Source organism: Stegastes partitus, unplaced genomic scaffold, assembly GCF_000690725.1.
Source record: "Stegastes partitus isolate 25-593 unplaced genomic scaffold, Stegastes_partitus-1.0.2 Scaffold768, whole genome shotgun sequence".
Classification (NCBI taxonomy): Eukaryota; Metazoa; Chordata; class Actinopteri; family Pomacentridae; genus Stegastes; species Stegastes partitus.
Genome location: NW_007578499.1, coordinates 273499 through 292365, shown reverse-complemented (window position 1 = coordinate 292365; position 18867 = coordinate 273499). Strand labels below are relative to the sequence as shown.

The 18867-nt window shown below is 41.9% G+C and overlaps 1 protein-coding gene across 3 annotated transcripts; it reads right to left on the bottom strand.

The window, feature by feature from the left end:
- Positions 1-1174: 1174 nt before the first annotated feature.
- Positions 1175-18104, bottom strand: thrap3a (thyroid hormone receptor associated protein 3a). 3 transcript variants are annotated; one of them, XM_008291914.1, is made up of 11 exons: positions 17966-18104; positions 12198-12342; positions 8425-9303; positions 7375-8055; positions 7067-7239; positions 5432-5543; positions 5036-5120; positions 3484-3665; positions 3172-3355; positions 2920-3063; positions 1175-2774 (listed from the first exon to the last, which is right to left on the bottom strand). In XM_008291914.1, the coding sequence occupies exons 2-11, from the start codon at positions 12317-12319 to the stop codon at positions 2535-2537; spliced, it is 2802 nt and encodes a 933-aa protein (XP_008290136.1). In that variant the 5' UTR covers positions 12320-12342; positions 17966-18104; the 3' UTR covers positions 1175-2534. The 3 variants fall into 3 exon arrangements, with proteins under 3 accessions (XP_008290136.1, XP_008290137.1, XP_008290138.1); XM_008291915.1 differs by lacking the exon at positions 17966-18104 and adding an exon at positions 12439-12646; XM_008291916.1 differs by lacking the exons at positions 12198-12342; positions 17966-18104 and adding an exon at positions 10431-10546.
- Between the last annotated feature and the right edge of the window lie 763 nt (positions 18105-18867).

The window sequence follows — 18867 nt, the reverse complement described above, 5'->3', positions numbered from 1 at the left end:
TAAAAGAGGAGGACAGCGCCGTTAAAGAGGAACAGCCTGATCCCACACAGCCTCTACACAGACATTCTTATACATGCACACGTGTGAGAATTAACCTGCTTTTACAATGCATACGGGAATGTCTGAACTATTTGTCCTTGATGGTAGTGTTTATCTGAATATCTAAATATGTAGGTGTTGGCTGTCGCTGAGATGTTTATTTGTGTAGAAGGTAAAACCCAGCCGGGAGTTTTTGTGTTTGGCTGCTGAGTCAGGTAGGAGTTGTACCTCTTGCTGATAAATGCACTAGCACTGCGCTGGTTTGTTGCAACACAAACCAGCACACAGTCTCTGGTCCTCATGGATTGTTCTGTGTTTAGCATCCCTCTGTGTTGTTGTGCTAACTGGTGGAGGTCTGGCACATGAAGCTGCGGTTAAATAGAGAAAAAAAAAAAAACAATGCTTGCTGAAAGGTTCATTTTCAACCTGTATTGCTCTCACAACCATCCATTATCTATACACCGCGTAATCCTCACTAGGCTCACGGGGGGCTGGAGTCTATCCCAGCTGACTCAGGGTGAAGGCAGGGGACACCCTGGACAGGTCACCAGTCTATCACAGGGCTACAATTACAGACAGCCAACCACACTCACATTCACACAATGACAATTTAGAATCACCAATTAAGCTCAGCATATTTTTGGAGTGTGGGAGGAAGCCGGAGAACCCGGTGAGAACCCACGCTGCACGGGGAAAAACATGGAGACTCCACGCAGAAAGATCCCGGGTGTCCTTGTTCAGGGGTCGCGAACTGGCGACCTTCTCGCTGCGAAGCAACAGTGCTAACCACTGAGCCACCTGGGGGGGCTGGACTCTATCCCAGCTGACTTAGGGTGAAGGCAGGGGACACCCTGGACAGGTCACCAGTCTATCACAGGGCTACACTTAGAGACAGACAACCAAGCACACTCACATTCACACCTACAGACAATTTAGAATCACCAGTTAACCTCAGCATGTTTTTGGACCTTGGACCCTACGCAGAAAGATCCCGGGTGTCCTCACTGGCGACCTTCTAGCTGTGAGGCAACAATGCTAACCACTGCTCCACCTTGCAGACCGTGGGGGGGCTGGACTCTATTATTGCTCTTACACCTACAGGAAACTGCAATAAATAAATACATAAGAGGCAAAATATCAACGTAATCAGTGTCTCTTTAATTTACAGTCTCTAAGAAAAAACATTGACAACTATTTATTTTTTTAAAAAAGCAATATTTCCTAAGAAGGTAGCCTTTAAACAATTAAATGTGAATCTCAATCTGTAGGCCTGTATTGTACAAGTAAGACCAGTGCACCCACAGCAAGGCACACAAACGATGTCATGAAATCGTATGGCCAGTTAGCCAAATCTTAAAGAAACATTCACAAAAACAACAACATTCTATTATTAGACTTATTTGTATTCTTGTTACAAACTACAGCCTAAACAGATTCTAATTTTCAACCCGGTTTTATCATAATGTTGACGCACGCAATTTACATTAACGATAAACCATCATTAGCTGGAGAAAAGTTCGCAAACACCCATGAAAAATACATCAAAATATAAGGCAATAAAAGCAAACTCTCCATTATAATCAGAAATCCTGACGAGCCAGGTACAAAAACTATCATGAATGTCTTTGGAAGAAAAAAAAATAAAATCAGTATCAATATTATACATTGATAAGTGGTATCCAACATCAAGCAAAAGCTACTGTGAAGTACAGAAATGTCTCGGAGCCCAATGTCTAATGAGCGTGTAGATGTACAGGTACTTGGTATCAGACAGGTGCATGTGTTTCTAGCTAGTGTGGTGAATGGTGTCAGCCCTGTACAGTTTGGTCCCATTGTCAGATCAGGGTCATCTGTAGACTCTTAAATTGCCTAAACAGTGGTGTTTGTATGTCAACATGAACACGACAGCGTACGTTTAGTCACAGAAATCCAGGCAAAGACACGACTCAAAACAACATACCTGCATTTCTTCACACTCACGGCTGGGGGACATAAATGATATCTGGATGCATTTTCAGTATCGCTGATCTCAAAGTCTACTTAGAAAACATTTGTTTTCACAAGTATAAGGCAGAAGTAGATCAACAATGTGCAGGATTTTTTTTTTTTCTCGTGCAAATTCAAAATACAAAAGCCAAGAAAGACTTATTTTGAATCTGCCAAATTAGAAATGTGCATATTTTACTAAAATGCTGCACGGAAGTTTATGAAAAAAAACAAAAAAAGAGGCGAAGAAACGTTTAACAAAATTTTTCATAAGAAACAGCAATTCACCTTTAAACAGTGCTTCTACTAGTCACAATCTGCATCCTGACGGAGGAAATGGTTGTGTCAAGTCAAAGTGAGTATTCTATCCTGAAATTAAAGCGTTTTCATAGCGACAGCTGAGTCGTAAAAACATTTCCATCTGCATTTATGGATCCATTGTAGCGGATAAAATCACTGAGTCACACCACGTAACGACACAAAGGACAGTTAAGATTTTCAGCCACTGCTCAAGTATTGTCTCCATCCACGTCTGGCCCTTTATGGTCCTGTTCTGCCTCCTTGTCCTGCATCCCACCTTGCTCCCCATTGCCATGGAACTTATCAGCGGCCCATTTGGGGTTACTGGCGTCAGAGACCCCGGTGGCTTTGCGGATGATGAATCGTGCCCTTCCGCGTGTGAAGCTTCCTCGTCCTCGCCCTCGGTTGTCCATCCACTTGCAGTCTGATTCTCCGTCTCTGTCATCGTGCTGAAAATGAAAAAAAAGGGGGGGGGATGAAAATGTGTCAGGAGCTCAATGACAAAAGCATGAACTACACGGACAGACGCGAGACGTGGTTCCACATGAATGAAACTAGAAGTGGGAGACAAATGAGCAAAGAGATCAGTCCTACCAAGTAGTATTTTTTGCTCTTGGGAGTGTACTCTGGGTCCCAGTCTTCATTTTTTAGGTGCACTGCCATGCTCACAGGATTACTGTGTGAACCATTTCCCTGATAACTGCCTCGGTTCCAGCCCCTTCCACGGATTCTTACTTGCTGTAATTTGAGAAAAGACAAACAATTGAAAAGAAGCAAAAATCACAAATATAAAGAAAACTGGGAGATGTAGCTACTGCACCAAACTCTGCTCCTTATTAAACTTACAAATCCTCCGCGTGGCCGTCCTCTTTCAACCGATCCTGGAGACTCCCTTTGACCCAGCCGGGCCCTGTTAAAACCTTCATCTTTTGAATCAGACTTGTCATGAGGTAAGCCTTCATCTTTCTGAGACTTAGAGGATGAGGAAGATGAGGACGAACTGGAGCGAGAGCGCTTCTTCTTACTTTTCCTAAAGACAAGATCGTACATGCAAATTCCTTCCTTTCCAACTGTTTATGGTGCAAGGTATATGAACAGAATCATTCAGCATAATGGCAGACAGTTTCAGAGAATAAATTACAAGGCAGCTCCACATACTTTGATCTCTTGCGGTATTTGGAGAACTTATCCACAGATCTCTCTCTACTAGAATCTGGGGAATCTCCCGTATCTCTTCCCCGATCCTGATTATAATCTCTGTCATGGGTGGAATATTTTTTACGGCGCTCAATATCCAAACGAAGGTCCGTGGGGTCACCCTTCATTTTTTCTCCGCCGTCCTGAGCAAATCAAAACAGAACACAACGTCGTGGACAGACTTTGGATTAGCACGTCGATGCTATCAGTCTGCTCTCAGCCAAGCTGGTTTGTAAACTAAATAGTGAGGACCATGGGAAAAAGAAGAAAACCCGAGTGAAAGCCAGCTGGCATGAATAAAACCAAGCCATTCTGGGGTGAATTTTCCAGTGCACTCAAAGAGCCATACCAGTGGTTTTACATGTTTTCACTGCCTTCTAAAACTCTGAACCATTCCCCAAAGCACATGTTTTTAGAATTACTTTTTTTTGCCTATAAGGCAGCGAGAGCTTCCATATGGTGAGTCGAAAGTTAACTTAAAAAGCAACTTATTTGAGCGAGGTAGTCCATCATAGTCAACATTAAGTTACTGATATTTTATGTCAAAGTTGTGCCGTTGTGTGGTCAGGTATCAGATTGGTCTGAAGACTTTCTCACTGGTGTGTTCAAGTGCTTGTGGGAGATCCCAGCATCAGAAGAGTTCACTTGATCTACTCAGCAGCAACAAACAGCACCAACATAATTCACATCATCCTTGCTTGTCTGTCTTCCAGCAGCTTATTCCCACATTATAATAGCTGAGTTTCAGCAACACAATGCGACAGTTTCAGAGAAATTTAATGTTCACTGCGATGGATTTCCTCTTTCAAATGAGTTTCAAGTCATTTGAAGTTAATTATTGTGCCATAGTATTGCCACAATCTGACAGCTCCATCGAGGGTGGGACACCAATCTAAAACTCTGAGGTATGCTTTGGGAAACACTTGTCAATAATACTAATGCATGAGCACTTTATAGGTACTTCTTTCTGAAATGCAAAACCACCAGAACGGTTCTTACAAAACAGGGGAAAAAAAAGAGATATGATCATTCATGCTAATTTAAGTTTTCTCATTCCTTAGTAGTATTTGCTCTTCATGTCTACATATCGACCTGATGTGTCCATGCCCATCAGTAAAGAAATACTATGAGGGTTTACTGAAAATGTTAAGCAAGTAAATATAGCACAGGTGCATGAAGTGGTTGCTGTTGGTTATTTCCGTTCCTTATTTTTTTAAAAGAATACTTACGAAGACGATCGCTTAGAGTCCTTTGAACAGCTTTGGCACACAGGCTTCCATTTCTGACCTTATTTGATTCATTAGCCTCGGTCAGGCTTGTGCCCACAATACAATCAATTCACCGTGTGAGGCGATATAACAAACAACAAAGTCAAAGTGCCTTATTTCGCATTTGCATTTCTTAGACTTTGAGCATCTCTCTTCAAGGAGAGTGCAGTCTAAAGGCATCTGCTGCTCACTTGTTTGCTGTTGTTTGTTTCCAACATACGTCATACTGCAAAATGTTGAGTCACCTTGTGAGTGCCATCCTCTGAGCTTTTCATCGCCTCAAAAAGTTGAGAGTGTTTCTTAAAAGCACTTGGTGAAACATCAATTCGCCTGTGAGAAAGAAACACAGTTAAGGCGAGAACATTAAGAAACCGCAGCGCAATTAGCAAACAAACTGTGAGCTACGTCGAACCGGAAAGGCAACATAAAACAAACACACACACAAAAAATAAAAATAACAGGAAAGAAAAACTGCGGGGGGGAAATAAAACTGACCTCCACCAAGCATGAGAACATATAAGCCAAGATAGTCTGTTGATTATCAGGTAGGAAAGGTGAGAGAAATACCTGAAAGCTGTTAAAAGAGGAGGTGAAGCCACAGCACACTGAAGGTGAGAGGGTCACTCAATAGGCGACTCTACCTGTGTATCTCTGGGCTTTTTCTGGGCTTCATCATTTCCTTCTCTGCAGCTTGTCTTTGGTACAAGGTGAATCGCTCGTTTAGAGTCATGCCAGAAGACGGAAAGTGCTGAGCTGTGAGGGAAAATGGCAAAAGTTTGTGGTCATACCTGCACTAGCACAAGTCAATGAGCAGACCTGTGTCATGGTGGCAGTGTTGGATGTGTATATGATTTTTGCATCATGGTGAAGTATCCTGCATTTTAGCCTTCTGTATGATTTGCCACCCAGTGTTTGCTACGTCTACTGCGCTTTACAATTATGGCTTTTACGTCATGAAAATCAGAAATCCAGTATCTCGAATACAGAAACATCCAACTTTGAAAAGTATATTAATTTATTCTCTCAATACTTGGTTGGGGCTCCTTTGCAATCAGTGTGGGGTAGCATGAAGGCGATCAGCCTATGGTGCTGCTGAGGTCTTCAAAGCCCAGGTTGCTTTGATAGCAGCCTTCAGCTCATCTGCATTTCTGGGTCGGGTGTTGCTCATCTGCATTTCTGGGTCGGGTGTTTCTCATCTTCCTTGTGACAATACCCCATATGAAGTTCCATTGGGTCCACGTCAGTTGAGTTGTCAATCAAGCACAGTAATATCATGGTCAGCAAACCATTTGCTAGTTTTGGCTCTGTGGGCAGGTGGGCAGGTGCTAAGTCCTGCTGGAAAAGGAAATAAGCATCTCCATAAAGTTTATGAGCAGGTGGAAGCATGAGGTGCTCTTAAATCTCCCAGTCGATGGCATTGGCTTTGGACTCGATAAAACACAGCGCCACCAGATGACATAGCACTCCAAATCCAAAAATTCCCAGTAGAGTCCCAACACATTGGATTCTGTGCTTCTCTGCTCTTCCTCCACTTCTCCTTAGCTCAGGTAAGACAGTTCTGACACCGTCTCTGGTTTAGAAGTGGCTCAATATTCAGAATGTGACAGGTGGAGCTCCTGTCCTGAAGACTTTTGGACTTGGTGGCTCTTGATGCACTGACACCAGCCTCAGTCCACTGCTGGTTAAGTTCTCCCACGTTCTTCAATACACTTTTCTTGGCAATCCCCTCATGGTTTCGGCCTACTACTCTATTCCTTTTCAGTCAACTTTCCATTAATATACTTCGATACAGCGCTCTGCCAAGAGCCAGGCCTTTCAGCAGTGACCTCTTGTGGCCGACCCTCCTGGTGGAGGGTGCTGATCATCTTCTGGACAACTTTCAAGTTAGCAGTCTTCCCCATGATTGAGTTTGCATGTACGGAACTAGACCGAGAGATACACATTTTTATACCGTTTGAATAGTAATTTATTCAAACTCAAATTAAATATTGTAACATTTTAAGATACTGGATTTTTGATTTTCATGGACTGTTTAAGGCATAATCATCAAAATTAAAACGAAAAAGAAGCTTTAAATATTTAACTTTATGTGTAATGAGTCTAGAAAATATTCAATTTTCACGTTCTTAAATAACTACTGGAAACTATTTAGCTTTTTCACATTGCTATACCTTTTTGAGATGCACCAGTAAATGCTTTCCTTCCTTACTGAAAATGTTGCATCAGATTAGATTATGGTAAGTTGTGAATAATAGGTCAGGGTATGGCTGACTCACCTTTGATGTGGTGAACAATAGTGACAATGTGTTGAGCAAACAGCTCAGAGGGACTCCTCTGTAACTGAGCAGCCTGAACATGCTGAAATATGGAGCGAAACTCCTTTTCCTTTTTTGAGGCCTGAACAAGGTCTTGAGACAACTGTCGCTCTTCAGCTAAAATATCTGAAGAGCTGAAATGACAGAAACATGTTCTTAAATCTTTTGCGCTTCGTCATATGTTGTCCTCTGATCAGATAAAACAACGATAAACAATAGTCGTGATGAAAGACTCACTATGGGACCTGAAACCAATATATAACGCTCACCTCATCAGGCTTTCTCCAAGGAAATCCATTCTCACATTAATTTGTGCTTCTGGTTTCCTTGAGGACATTAGAGGTGAGTCCTCTCCCCTGACCAGAAACATCTCTCTGTCAGAGTTCCTCCTTTGTGGTAGTGCAGAGGATGGGACAGATGGAGATTTCACCATCTTCCTGACTTTAGAACTCATGTCTGGTGACAGTTCTTCAAATTTTCCTGTTAACTCCCTTCTGGCCAGGGCAGCAGCAATGGCAGCGGATTTATCCTGCTTTCCGCTGAGATATATCTCCTCTGCCATTGCATCAAGGTCACTATTAGCAAACTGGGAGTAGGCTGCGTTCTGCCACTTGCCAAAGCATTCTTCAAACAGTTCTCGGGCTGAGTGAGTGACCTTGCTCTTTGGCTTAGAGGTCTCGTCCCCGTTCTGCCAGTCTTTCTGAAGTGATTTTGCGTGAGGCTTGATGATCATCTCAACCTCTTCCTCCCCATCGGCAGACAGAAACGGAGAAGCTTTCAAAAAGCTGTTCAGAGACACTTCACCCTCAATGTCCTCTTTGTATTTTCTTGATACTGAGTCAGCGATAGCTGCGGATGCTTTGCCATTTATTTTCCCTTCATCATTTGCTTCTGTGTTCTTGTCATTTTCCCAAGCAGATCTTGCTTTTTTGTTTTGCTCCTCCAAAAACCTAAACAATAAAAAAAAAGAGATAAGGAGCTATATCTATCTGGGAAACAGCAAACAATTACATAAGATGTATTAAAACAACACTGAAATATGAGCATTGGGTGAGTATGTTATCTATAAAAATAAAGATATGAAAGTATAATGATTTCATCGAAAAACAATGTTATCTTCAAAAGGCAAATATTTTGAATCCCACTAAATCCCTAAATCTTACTTTGGTCTGTTATCAGAACCACAGTTTACTCATAACCTTTAAAGCCAAGTAAATGCCAAAATAAAATTATTGTCTGGGTTACCATAAGAACCAAACAATCATTCATGTTTTAGGTTGCTGAAACAATGTCAGAATTAAGAGAAAAATTGGCCTTACTTCCTGAAGGCATTGGAGATTGCTGTTTTATCGCCATCCATGTATTCCTCACTGGAGAAGAAGTCAAAACTGGAAAGCATTGGATTTAGACCTTCATGTGTGGGTTTTTTTGTTGAGGATGAATTACACACCCTCTGCCAGGTGGAGGCGCCATTGCTGCTGTCATTTGTGATTTTATTGGGACTAGACTGGTTATTAGTTTGGCTCTTCTGACCAACAATAACAGCAGAGCTTGCCAAATGGCTGTTATTCTTTGGACTGCTGCTGCAGTCTGTCAGGCCCTGCCAGTTCCCCTCAGTTTTCCCACTGCCTGCACCTTCTCTAGCATCTCCTGCCAATAACCCAACATGCTCCGCTGGCTCCTCATCTCCCCCTCCTCCCTTTTGGGCCTCCTTGGAGGCCAATAGCTCCTCTTTCACATCTTTACAGTTTTGGTTCGCCAGTAACAAGGACGGCCTGCATTTGGGAGAGGAGGAGTGTGACGAGGAAGAAGAATGCTGTGAGTGTCTGGATAGAGGAGATGAGGATCGAGAGTGGCGAGAGCGACCACGAGGGGGGCTTCCTGAGCGCTTCTGCACGTTGTGTGATCGTCCTCGTGAATTGTTTTGCTGCTGCTGCTGTTGATGCTGTTTTTGAGGATTCTGCTTGTAATTCTTCCAGTTGGGGCGATAGTTGTTGTTGTTGTAGCCGCCTCCCCCGCCACCACGCTGGTAGCGTCCACGTGGGAAGAAGCCCCGCCCTCTGCCCCTGAAGTTGTAGGGCCTCCGGAAGCCGCGGTGGTAGCCCCGGAACTCTCGGCTGTTCTGGTAGCCCCTTGGATATTTCTTGTCTCGATTATGAGATGGAGAGTGAGATCTTGACCGTGACCGAGACCTAGAGCTATGAAAAAACAAAGCAGGGGAAAAAAAAGCATGTCGTTTTAAGGTTAGTTCCGGTTTCTAGGCCCAAAAATGTAAAACACCATTATATACTAGAGCTTTACCACAAGTTCTAAGCAGTCATCCACTTTAAAAGTACCTGTTGAGGTCTGATACTGATTCAAGAAAAAAATAGCTAGATGTACGCATTTTAAAAACATGACATTCTGCCACAATAGCACATGACAAAAGGTGGTGCTAACACTACATGCTGTACGTGTGATCTGATCATTTAGCCCTCTGACATACAAAATAAGCCGTTCATTCCACTTTGAATCACTTTAGCTAACTCCAAACATTTAACAACCACTGGTCTAACACAGACAAACAAACATGAAGTAACTGTACAGAGCACCGAAGAGCACCGTGGCTGAACAGACATTTTAGAGCACAACTTACAACCAGAAGCTGGTTACTATACCACTCTGACGGGCTCCAGACATTTCACAGCCAGATGGAAAAGAAATACCGATCATAAAACTATAAAAACACACAAGGCTACGTCCGGCAACTATATATCAGTTGTAACTTGCAAAACATATGTTAGTAAAACATGTCTGCTTTCCATGTTGAGAGAATCCCACAAAGAACTACTGTACAGAGAAAAGCAGAGAGTGTGGTGCTGAGCCAGGCTGCAGCATCAGGCCAGTCCACATGGTGTCTCTGCTGCACTTCACATCAACAGCCTCTGGCCTGAACCAATCGAACAAAGATTATGACCACGTTGTTCTTCTCTTCTTCAAATCAATGGTTTAATCAGACCAACATGCTTTTTAAAAGTTGAGCCGCATTTCAACACAACATCCACGACTTTGCATCGGTATGTTTAAGAGCGTTTCAAACTTTGAGCAGATATCGAACTAGTTGCACAGGCATTTGTTGTGCAGTTACATTTTCAGCAACGTTGACAGAAACAACAGCCTGAATAAAGTCTTTCCATAATAATAATTAAAGCCTCACTGGATTAAAAGTAACATACAAAACCTACAAAGTGTTGCAGAACAGTTGTTGTAAACTGACAGAGCAAAGCACATGCAAACGCAATATAACCGCATTCACAAGCTAAACAAAAAGAAGCCCGTAACTCACCTAGTGCGTTTTTTCATTGGAATACAGAGTGATTAAAGAAGGCAGCGCACTGAGCAGCACTGCACACTCACAGTGCGAGCTACAGACTCTGCATCTCCTCTGGCCAGAACTGGTGGAGCATTGAGTCACATGGACAGTATGAGGGAGGAAAAAAAAAAAAAAGTCTACATGAATGCTCTGACTCTGTGCCTGCCAATTACAACAGCTTTTCAACAACTTTAGGGAGGTTTTATAAGGATTATTTCGACACAAATTACGACTCTGTTCCATCAAATTACTGCAGATAGTAGCATCTTAATGTTGTTTTAGCTGTAAGTAGAATACACGACGTCTTGTCTGTTTGTTGGGTGACAAGTCTTTAAGCGAAGCACTAAACTGAGTGTCTTGTCTTACTGAGACTGCCTCTGTAAGCTGTGGTTGCTTTAATTATCGACTGAGCTGACGGTGTTAATAGCAAGTGATAGTAACAGTGGGGAACGGAGAGTTTAGCGGTGACTGCGTCGTGGCAACTTTGACAACATATAAATATATCCACTCAGCTGCTTATATCATACGATCGCTTCTGACTGTGGTAGAAAAACAAAAGTTAAAGAAGTAAACAAATAAGCAAAATAAAAAAGCAAACAGACTGTTTTTAGTTATCACACAGTTAATGTGTTAACTGCGACAGCTTGCACAACAGATGCAGGAAAATAAAGAATTTCTGTGCAAATTTGTCACTCCTTCCAGTATTTCTATGTAAATCTCTGCTTATATGCAACTTATGCAAATGTGTGCATTCGTGCTACTCCAGTTCCAGTGTGCATTACCACGAAGTCATTTGCACATGTGCAGGTGGGTCCAGGAAGAGTAAACCATGAGATTTCTTCCACATCTCTTCTTTATGCTAATTTTAATACAAGCTGCATCACTGCCAGGAAATGAGCCACCCTGCCATTTTATTGCCATGCCGCAGTCATTCTGCCAGAAACAGCAAAGGCATCAGAGAGGAGCCTCAGTGTTTCTTCCAAATGCACATCATAGCAAGAAGACAACCGTTCAGTCAGGGCATTTGTACGCAAGCAAGGCAACAACAATAAATACGGCCTTCTTGGTTAATATCCTCAGAAAATATTTCCATAAACCACTGAGGTTAGGTAATATGTAAATGTTTTCCCGTCGAATGCAAACATATTCATTATACACCTTAAGTAACTTCACTAACCGGCAACTGAACTCTTTCTTAAACACCAATTTCCTCTGGACACATAAGCTGACCCCAGAGTCAGGGTAAGACGTAAATCCACTCATAACTACACAAGCTTTGTCTATTCATGTGAGGGCCAAACTAATAAAATCCAGGGAAACACAAGGGCTTGCAGAGGGCAATCAACAGATACACATTATACAGGAAAACCTGGAGCAGAGCGTTGAAGACACACACACACACATGCACCTATACACACACACACACACATCTATATGATCAATGTTGATATTTGTGCACAACAAGGCAGATCTCGACTTGCTGCACCTGACACAAGTTTATCTTTTCTTAATGACAATTTAATCATTTTCTACTTTTGACACTTTATAAATTAAGACATTCTTCATTCGTGTTCACCTGTATAATACTTTTCAAGAACCATTTTTTTAAAACCTTGTTTTAATTTGTCAGATCTGGCTGTGTGGGAGCATCTTCAACAATCAAGTATAATGCGACTCATCTGGACCACAAACATGCAGTATAAAGCCAATAGGTTGTTCAAAAAGGCGAATTCTTCATACCTGTAACGGTGCTTCCTGGACCTGGACCTGGAACGACTTCTAGAGCGAGAGCTGGAATGGGATCTTGACCTGGACCTTTGGCGGCTCCGAGATCGAGAGGTCGATTTTGTGGATCTGGACATCGCTGCGCTCAGACCACCTCAAACTGTCACACAAAAGAGTTGTACAACGGAGTTAGGATTGTGGAAAATACATATCGTAAAAGCAAGCCATACAAAAAAAAGGGGGGGGTTCACATCACCTTTGCGAGACACTAGCGTCATAGAAATGATAGTAATCATCGGAGCGACCAGAGCGATGCAGACATGCATACAAGAAAACTATTTTTAAGAGGGCCTAGAGTCACAAATCCCTGAAATAAAATATCCAACAAAGACAGATAAACCATCCGGGATGCGCTTCAAAAGCAGCCTTGATGCCAAAGCTGAGTGAAGAAACAGAACAGCTGTGAAAAAGGAAGGAGGCAATCTGTAGTAGTGTACAGGGCATCCAAACAGAAGCAGTTTTATTTAGTCACTCATCATTTGCATAGAGGGCAGTCTTCTGTCAGTCATCTGACTGCTTATCTTCTGAGCCCAGTAAAAAAAGAAATAATAATGCAAAAATACAGATATAACTATGATAATCCCTAGTTTTTGTATTTCCTGCACAGCAAGATCACAGCAAACCAGCATGAATATTTTAAAACTGGTGACAGAAAAGTGTGTTCTGTTTATTGCCTTCACAAGAAGACAACACAGTTTTTGAATTTAAAAAAAAAAAGAAAAGTTAGTGTGTTTTGCATTTGCCTCTCACTGCATTTCTTTGAGTGATTACCCCACACATATAAAAGAAATCTCCTCAGTCTTCTCCAACTCTTAACACTAATAGTGCAGACATTATTTATTCTCTATTAAGAGTGTGCAAAGGGACAGTTAAATGTGAAGGCTGTGCTAAAATATCACCACTAACTCTTGTTAATGATAAACTCACAATTGACTAATCCAAAGTTTAATATTTAAGTCCACCATAACTCCACTAGATTGATAGGAAAATAGTCACTGTCCTCCCGAACCATGTCACCATATAGGCTCGTGATTAATGACCTGCTAAGAATTTATTACCTGAGAGATGTTCTCTTTGGACTGCATGCTCTGTGCACTCAGACCTTAAAGTGTACTTTACACTTCAAAAGATGTTTCCTCTCGACTCCTCCAGGGCTTTACTTGTAAACTCCACAAAATCACATTAATACAGTTCTATAGTACGGGGGTCCAGTTCTATCCAAGGTCCACGAGGCATTATTTGTGACATATGATCCGCAGAGTACAGTAAAAACCAGGGATCAAATAATTGATCTTTCATTATGAGAGTCATCTTCAGGGACTTTGGAGAAGGAAATTGCCGACTACACATGACGTGAATTTCAAAAGCAGCGCACGCTATCACATGGTGGTCCCAGTGTGCATCCTTGCTACTATTTTGGAGAGTATTGAAATAGATCCATCTTCCCCTGCCTCCTCCCTCGTGCTCTATGAACTTCCCACTCTCCTCATTCCAGGCAGCTTGTTGTTTTTGGCTTTCAGTGGATAATTTCCTGCAGGTCCAGCCTCAACAGAACGTGAGTTTAGCTTACTGCGCACATTTCAAGAATGGCATTCAGATGTGCCCCTTTACAACACGTGGAGGCTTAACAGTAAAATCAGTAAATTGGGACAACCTTCTTAATTTGGCTTAACAGATCAAGAGATGCTAGCCTGGTAGGCAACTTTAACTGTAGTGGATTATTCTGAATTTGCTGCAGTATCTGTAATAAAATGTTGAAAACAAACACATCTGTGTTTCACACATTTTTATACGTCTGAAAATAGTTCCCTTGAAACCTTAGAATGGGTGTCACCAGGAACTGTATACAACACAGCTATAGAGAGCTATTGTGTGTAAGTAACTGTTTCATTATGAAAGCTTTATCAACACATCTGAACCCTATTTTAGCGAGAAGAATGCACAGTGCAGGCACATAGTGTGCAAGCGAAGCACTGTCTTTCCCGTAGTTGGTAGACCTGATCGGTAGCCATGATTCTATTGCAGTTGTGCATTTTAAAGGATCAAAAGTTACTGGAAACAGCAAAATGTGGAAAAGTTCCCATTTACCAAAAAATAAAAAAAAAAGCATATGCTGAATTTGGATGGTTTTGATGTTCTTGAAAACGATGAGTGATCTTGATCATCTTTTTTGGGTAACATTTAACTGACGTAACCGATCAGCTGTTTCCACGTTTTCGTAATGTTTCCTTCCAGACAGCATGAAATATGGCCGGTGCCAGCTGGCATCAAGTAATAATTACAACTTCACCAACTGAAAATTGAAGACTTGTATCCTCTTGTCTCTCGTAGATGGCCAAAGTTTGGCCTCTGCTGTGTTTACTACAGCAATGTGTGACGTAGCCTTTGCTGCCACCATCAAATGACGCTAACCGTGCTAATTCACACCAAAGCAGTTAATACAAACAAGCCGAATTCATATTTTTCTTTTTTCCCCCTGACAATTATATGGAAACATGGCGAGTCAGACCTGTTTCGATGACTTTAATCTGAATGCTGATTGATAACCAGCTGCAGCTGTCTTTGGTCCACACTGTGTGGTCGGCAGCCTAATCACTGACATTTCAGCCTCTCAGAAAGACTGTGGCGAGCTTGGTCTTTAATCACTCAGTGCTAGATTTCCATACACCAGTACACACATGCATGCAAATACAAACACATGTCTTCAGAAGGACTTTACATTTCATCCCTCTGTCGGCTTTCTCACCTTTATCTTTTCATAACTCTGATCTAACCACTTCCCCAAACGTCAGCCTCATCGATGTATGTGTTAACCACAGAATTGACACCATTGTTTATGCCATCACACTTGTCAGCTCTATGCTTCGAGGATGCAGTCACACAATTCAGACCATCCTGGGTTCTCCAGGTAGGACCACATCAGTAAACTGAAGCCTGATTGTTTGTTGGATGCAAATGATAACGTTGTGTTGTGATGACTTAAACGAGCTGATGCAGTGTGGGGAAATGCTCCGTCAGGGATCAGTGGCAGCTACCGGACCCTCTAGGAAAAGGAGAAGACAGGAAGAGGAAGCAGAAGTAAAGGGAGGGTGGGTGGGGCACAACAAGCGGTAGATGTACAACAGGAAGGGGAGTGGTTGAGGTGTGTTCCTACTGATGAGCCTCAGCTAATGATCGTATCTCCATTGAAAGTCTAACCTCTGTCTTCCTGATTTTAGTCCATACTGTGTTTTGCTGTTTTATCACTGGGTGTGTTACAGCAACACATAAATAGAATCACAACAAACTATATGTCACCCTTTAACACACAATAACAGTGTGTTAAACTAGAGAAGTGAATGAAAACAATGGGGAAAGCTGAACTCAAATAGCATTGGGGAAAGATATGTTTTAAAACAGAATTAAACTGAGAGCGGGTCTCACACAGAGACAGCATGTGTGCACACACACATGATTAAGACTACCCTTGGAGCAGAGAATGACAGCTGTGTAATCCTCATCAGCTGTTTATTTCATGTAACGGCAAAAGCAGCTCTGATCAACAATAGTCTAGCAACTTGATACATCGCTCAAAGCATACGAGAAGAAACACTCCACTCAATCAACTGCCCTATCATTAAGACTAGGATGCCACAGTGGCAGCTGGAATCACATTTGCTATCTATACGTACCCTCGAGACACCCTGCTCGCTATTTCCGAAAAGCCACTGCAACTGTCACTGGCACAATGTTTGGTTATTGAAATAAGGCAGTCCCTCTTAGTGTTCCCTCAAGACATCTCACGTGCATGCGGAGGCAGTTATTGGATAGCAAAGCCACTGGCAGCACTGTGTAACACAAGATAAAACTCTGTGCTTCCTTATTGAATGAAAACAAATGTGAATAGCTGCTTCACTAATGGTTGTCTGAATGACTCTTACTTTTGTTTGTCTTCAGGAAACTACAGTAGCTGCTAGACAGACAAGCGATGACTTCATGCAGCTATTTCCTGCAAACATTATTCTTTGCTAATCACCTACAGTGACAGATGAAAACGTTCAACTTGGCATTGAACTTCACAACAGGCTGCAGCTAACGTTCTGCTAACTGCTAATTCAGCAACTCCGCTCTCTCTCAGAACAATCTGTTTTTCATCAGTTTTATACTGATGACAATAATAATTAGACCAGAAAGTGCTACTGTATGGGTTCTATGATGTATTGGCTATACGGCTTCTTCTTCTGCCTGGAAAATGGCAGGCAGCAGTGTGTCACAGAGGCATCCTCACCCCGACATGCTTCTGAGCCGTCTGTCATCACCACATTTGTGCAACTCTCCTAAATACAAGAGGGAACTCATCAGCTAAAGGTCCTCTCTATTTTGGTCTGTTGGGAACAGCCTGGCAAATGATTTATAGTTTTAGCATATATTTCCTAAATAGACTTCATTGTTGTTTGCTTTCTTGTGGCTTTGAAGCTCCGCGTAAAGCTGGAGGCAGAGTTTGATGCTGTTGATTATAAGTGGCACAACCAGAATACTCTCATTTCTGCCACGAAAATTTGAGACAGCAATAAGAGTTATGACACCACAGTCTAAAATAACACCACAATGACGGTAACAATCTTCAAGCCTTTTACACTATCCAGTTAAAACGATCCACATATGCTCACAAGGTGAATGGCTCCAGGCGACAGTCAAAAGAAAACTACATGTCCTGTAATGTTACTTAAGCATGTGCCAGCATATTTTGACATGGACACACCTATCTGGTTGGGTGTACTTTCTGCGCAGCTGGTGTTTGCTAACGTGGATCAACCTCAACCAGGATCCTGCAGCCCAGCAGGATGCACCCTGGACAATGTTTGCATTTTTGTGAATCAGATGTCCCCAGAAATAGATTCTTTCGTCGGACCAGAAAACCCACACAGATGAGAGTTTTCAGAAACAATGAGGGAGACGGTTCTCGTTGCTATATGTGACTTGGCAGGCTGGCTTGATTCAGGATTGCAGAGGGACAACTTTTGGGAAACCTGTAATCACAACACCCATTCTTTCATTGGCCTAACCACCAAAGGCAGCAGTCATACGACTGGTAAAATTAAACGGCTCAGTTTAGTGAGCGGCCCCACTGAATCCTCTGGTGGTCTGAGGATCCACTTTGGAAAATGACTAACCATTAAATTAGGATTTAAATGTTGTCTGCCAGTGTGCACATCACTGATATCTTTACCAGTGATGTGGGTGAGAGGCACATTAGGATTTTTTTTTTCTAAATGTATTCTTTTTTCTTCTAAAGAAGAAAGTATATCAAAGCCAGTGGGGTCATGTCCTGACCAATCATCTCCCACGGCACACCGAGGGTTAAAAAAATAAAATAAAATAAAAAATAATTTTAAAAAAATCTACAAGAAAGACACTTTTAACACCACATTGGAAATAATAAAATAAAAAATAAAAAAATAAAAAATGGCTCCCTCTGATTATATAAAATAAATTATCTAACAATTCACAGACAGCTTAACATTGCCCAGAAACTTCGTAGCAGGATTAGCCGGCAACAACAACAACCAAAAAAAACATCATACAGTGGCTCTTTTTGTCATGAATGATCCCAGCGCGGCTTTACTTTCCTTTAACAAACTGTAAGCCTCGTTTTTATGTCGCTGCCACTTGAAAACACACAATTTCTGTCCAAAAAAACAAATTATTTTTAGTTGTGACGAGGACAAAAATAAACTGCTTACCGGTCGCTGTTTGTCGCTCGGTGTCGTCGCGTCACATTCAGGTACCACCGGACAAAATTGTAGAAATGAGTGAAAGACAAATTTCTCCCTGCTCCTCTTGTGTTTGTGGCCCAACTTATGTGTGTGTGTGATGTGTGTGCGTAGTGTGTGTGTCGGCTGAAGTCTGCGGTGTTCACTGAGAGGGGGTGTGACGGCTCCGTGAAGCTCAAAGATTCAGATTTCCTTCCGCCTTCAACGCCGCGTGTCTGTCAAAACACCTTAAAGCGGCGGATTAATACAACAGGTCCGCTGCTCTTTATTAGCAGTTTTCAGCCCAATAACGCCTCATTACAACTCGCCGTAGTAGCCGTATCCCTACGCTGAGCAGCTACCGGCAAAGCTACTGTGTCTCTCCTGTCTGGGGTTTAGTGCTATTTTCTCATAGTGTTACTGTGAAGTTATTGCCTTCCTGTTTATGTTTATCACTAATGCAAGCTTTACTGCTTTTGGATTTGTCAGTACCTACAAGTTGACAGCACATTAAGTTGTCCTAAAGTCCACTTTTTTTTTAAAAATTTGTTTTGTTTGTATTTTCACGTGCCACTTAACTATCTAATCTAATACAGCTCAATTCAGCCATAAAATCCACTTTTACGATGGTTTTAATGGTAAGTGTTGTTGATATTACCATAAAGGTGGGGTCATAATGGTGGCCTGATCTGACCTGTCATGTATAATAACAGTACAACTTTTATAATCCAACCACTTACAACTGCAAACAAAGTGATAAACATGTCTCTGGGTTCATACTTTTACGACAATGTTAACAAAAAGTGACAACTGTAAACTTCATGAAGGTAAATTTACGGCACAGCTGCAACAGATCATGTAGGGACACCTAATAAAGTGTCCACTGTGTGCAC

Bases quoted from the DNA above. Each gene is read 5' to 3' on its own strand.
- thrap3a (XM_008291914.1), bottom strand. From the start codon at position 12,319: ATGTCCAGATCCACAAAATCGACCTCTCGATCTCGGAGCCGCCAAAGG. The intron at 5,121-5,431 runs GTAGAGTCGCCT...TCTTTCTCACAG, and splicing joins AAAAGCCCAGAGATACACAG to GCGAATTGATGTTTCACCAA. The intron at 3,356-3,483 runs GTATGTGGAGCT...TCTTGTCTTTAG, and splicing joins AAATACCGCAAGAGATCAAA to GAAAAGTAAGAAGAAGCGCT.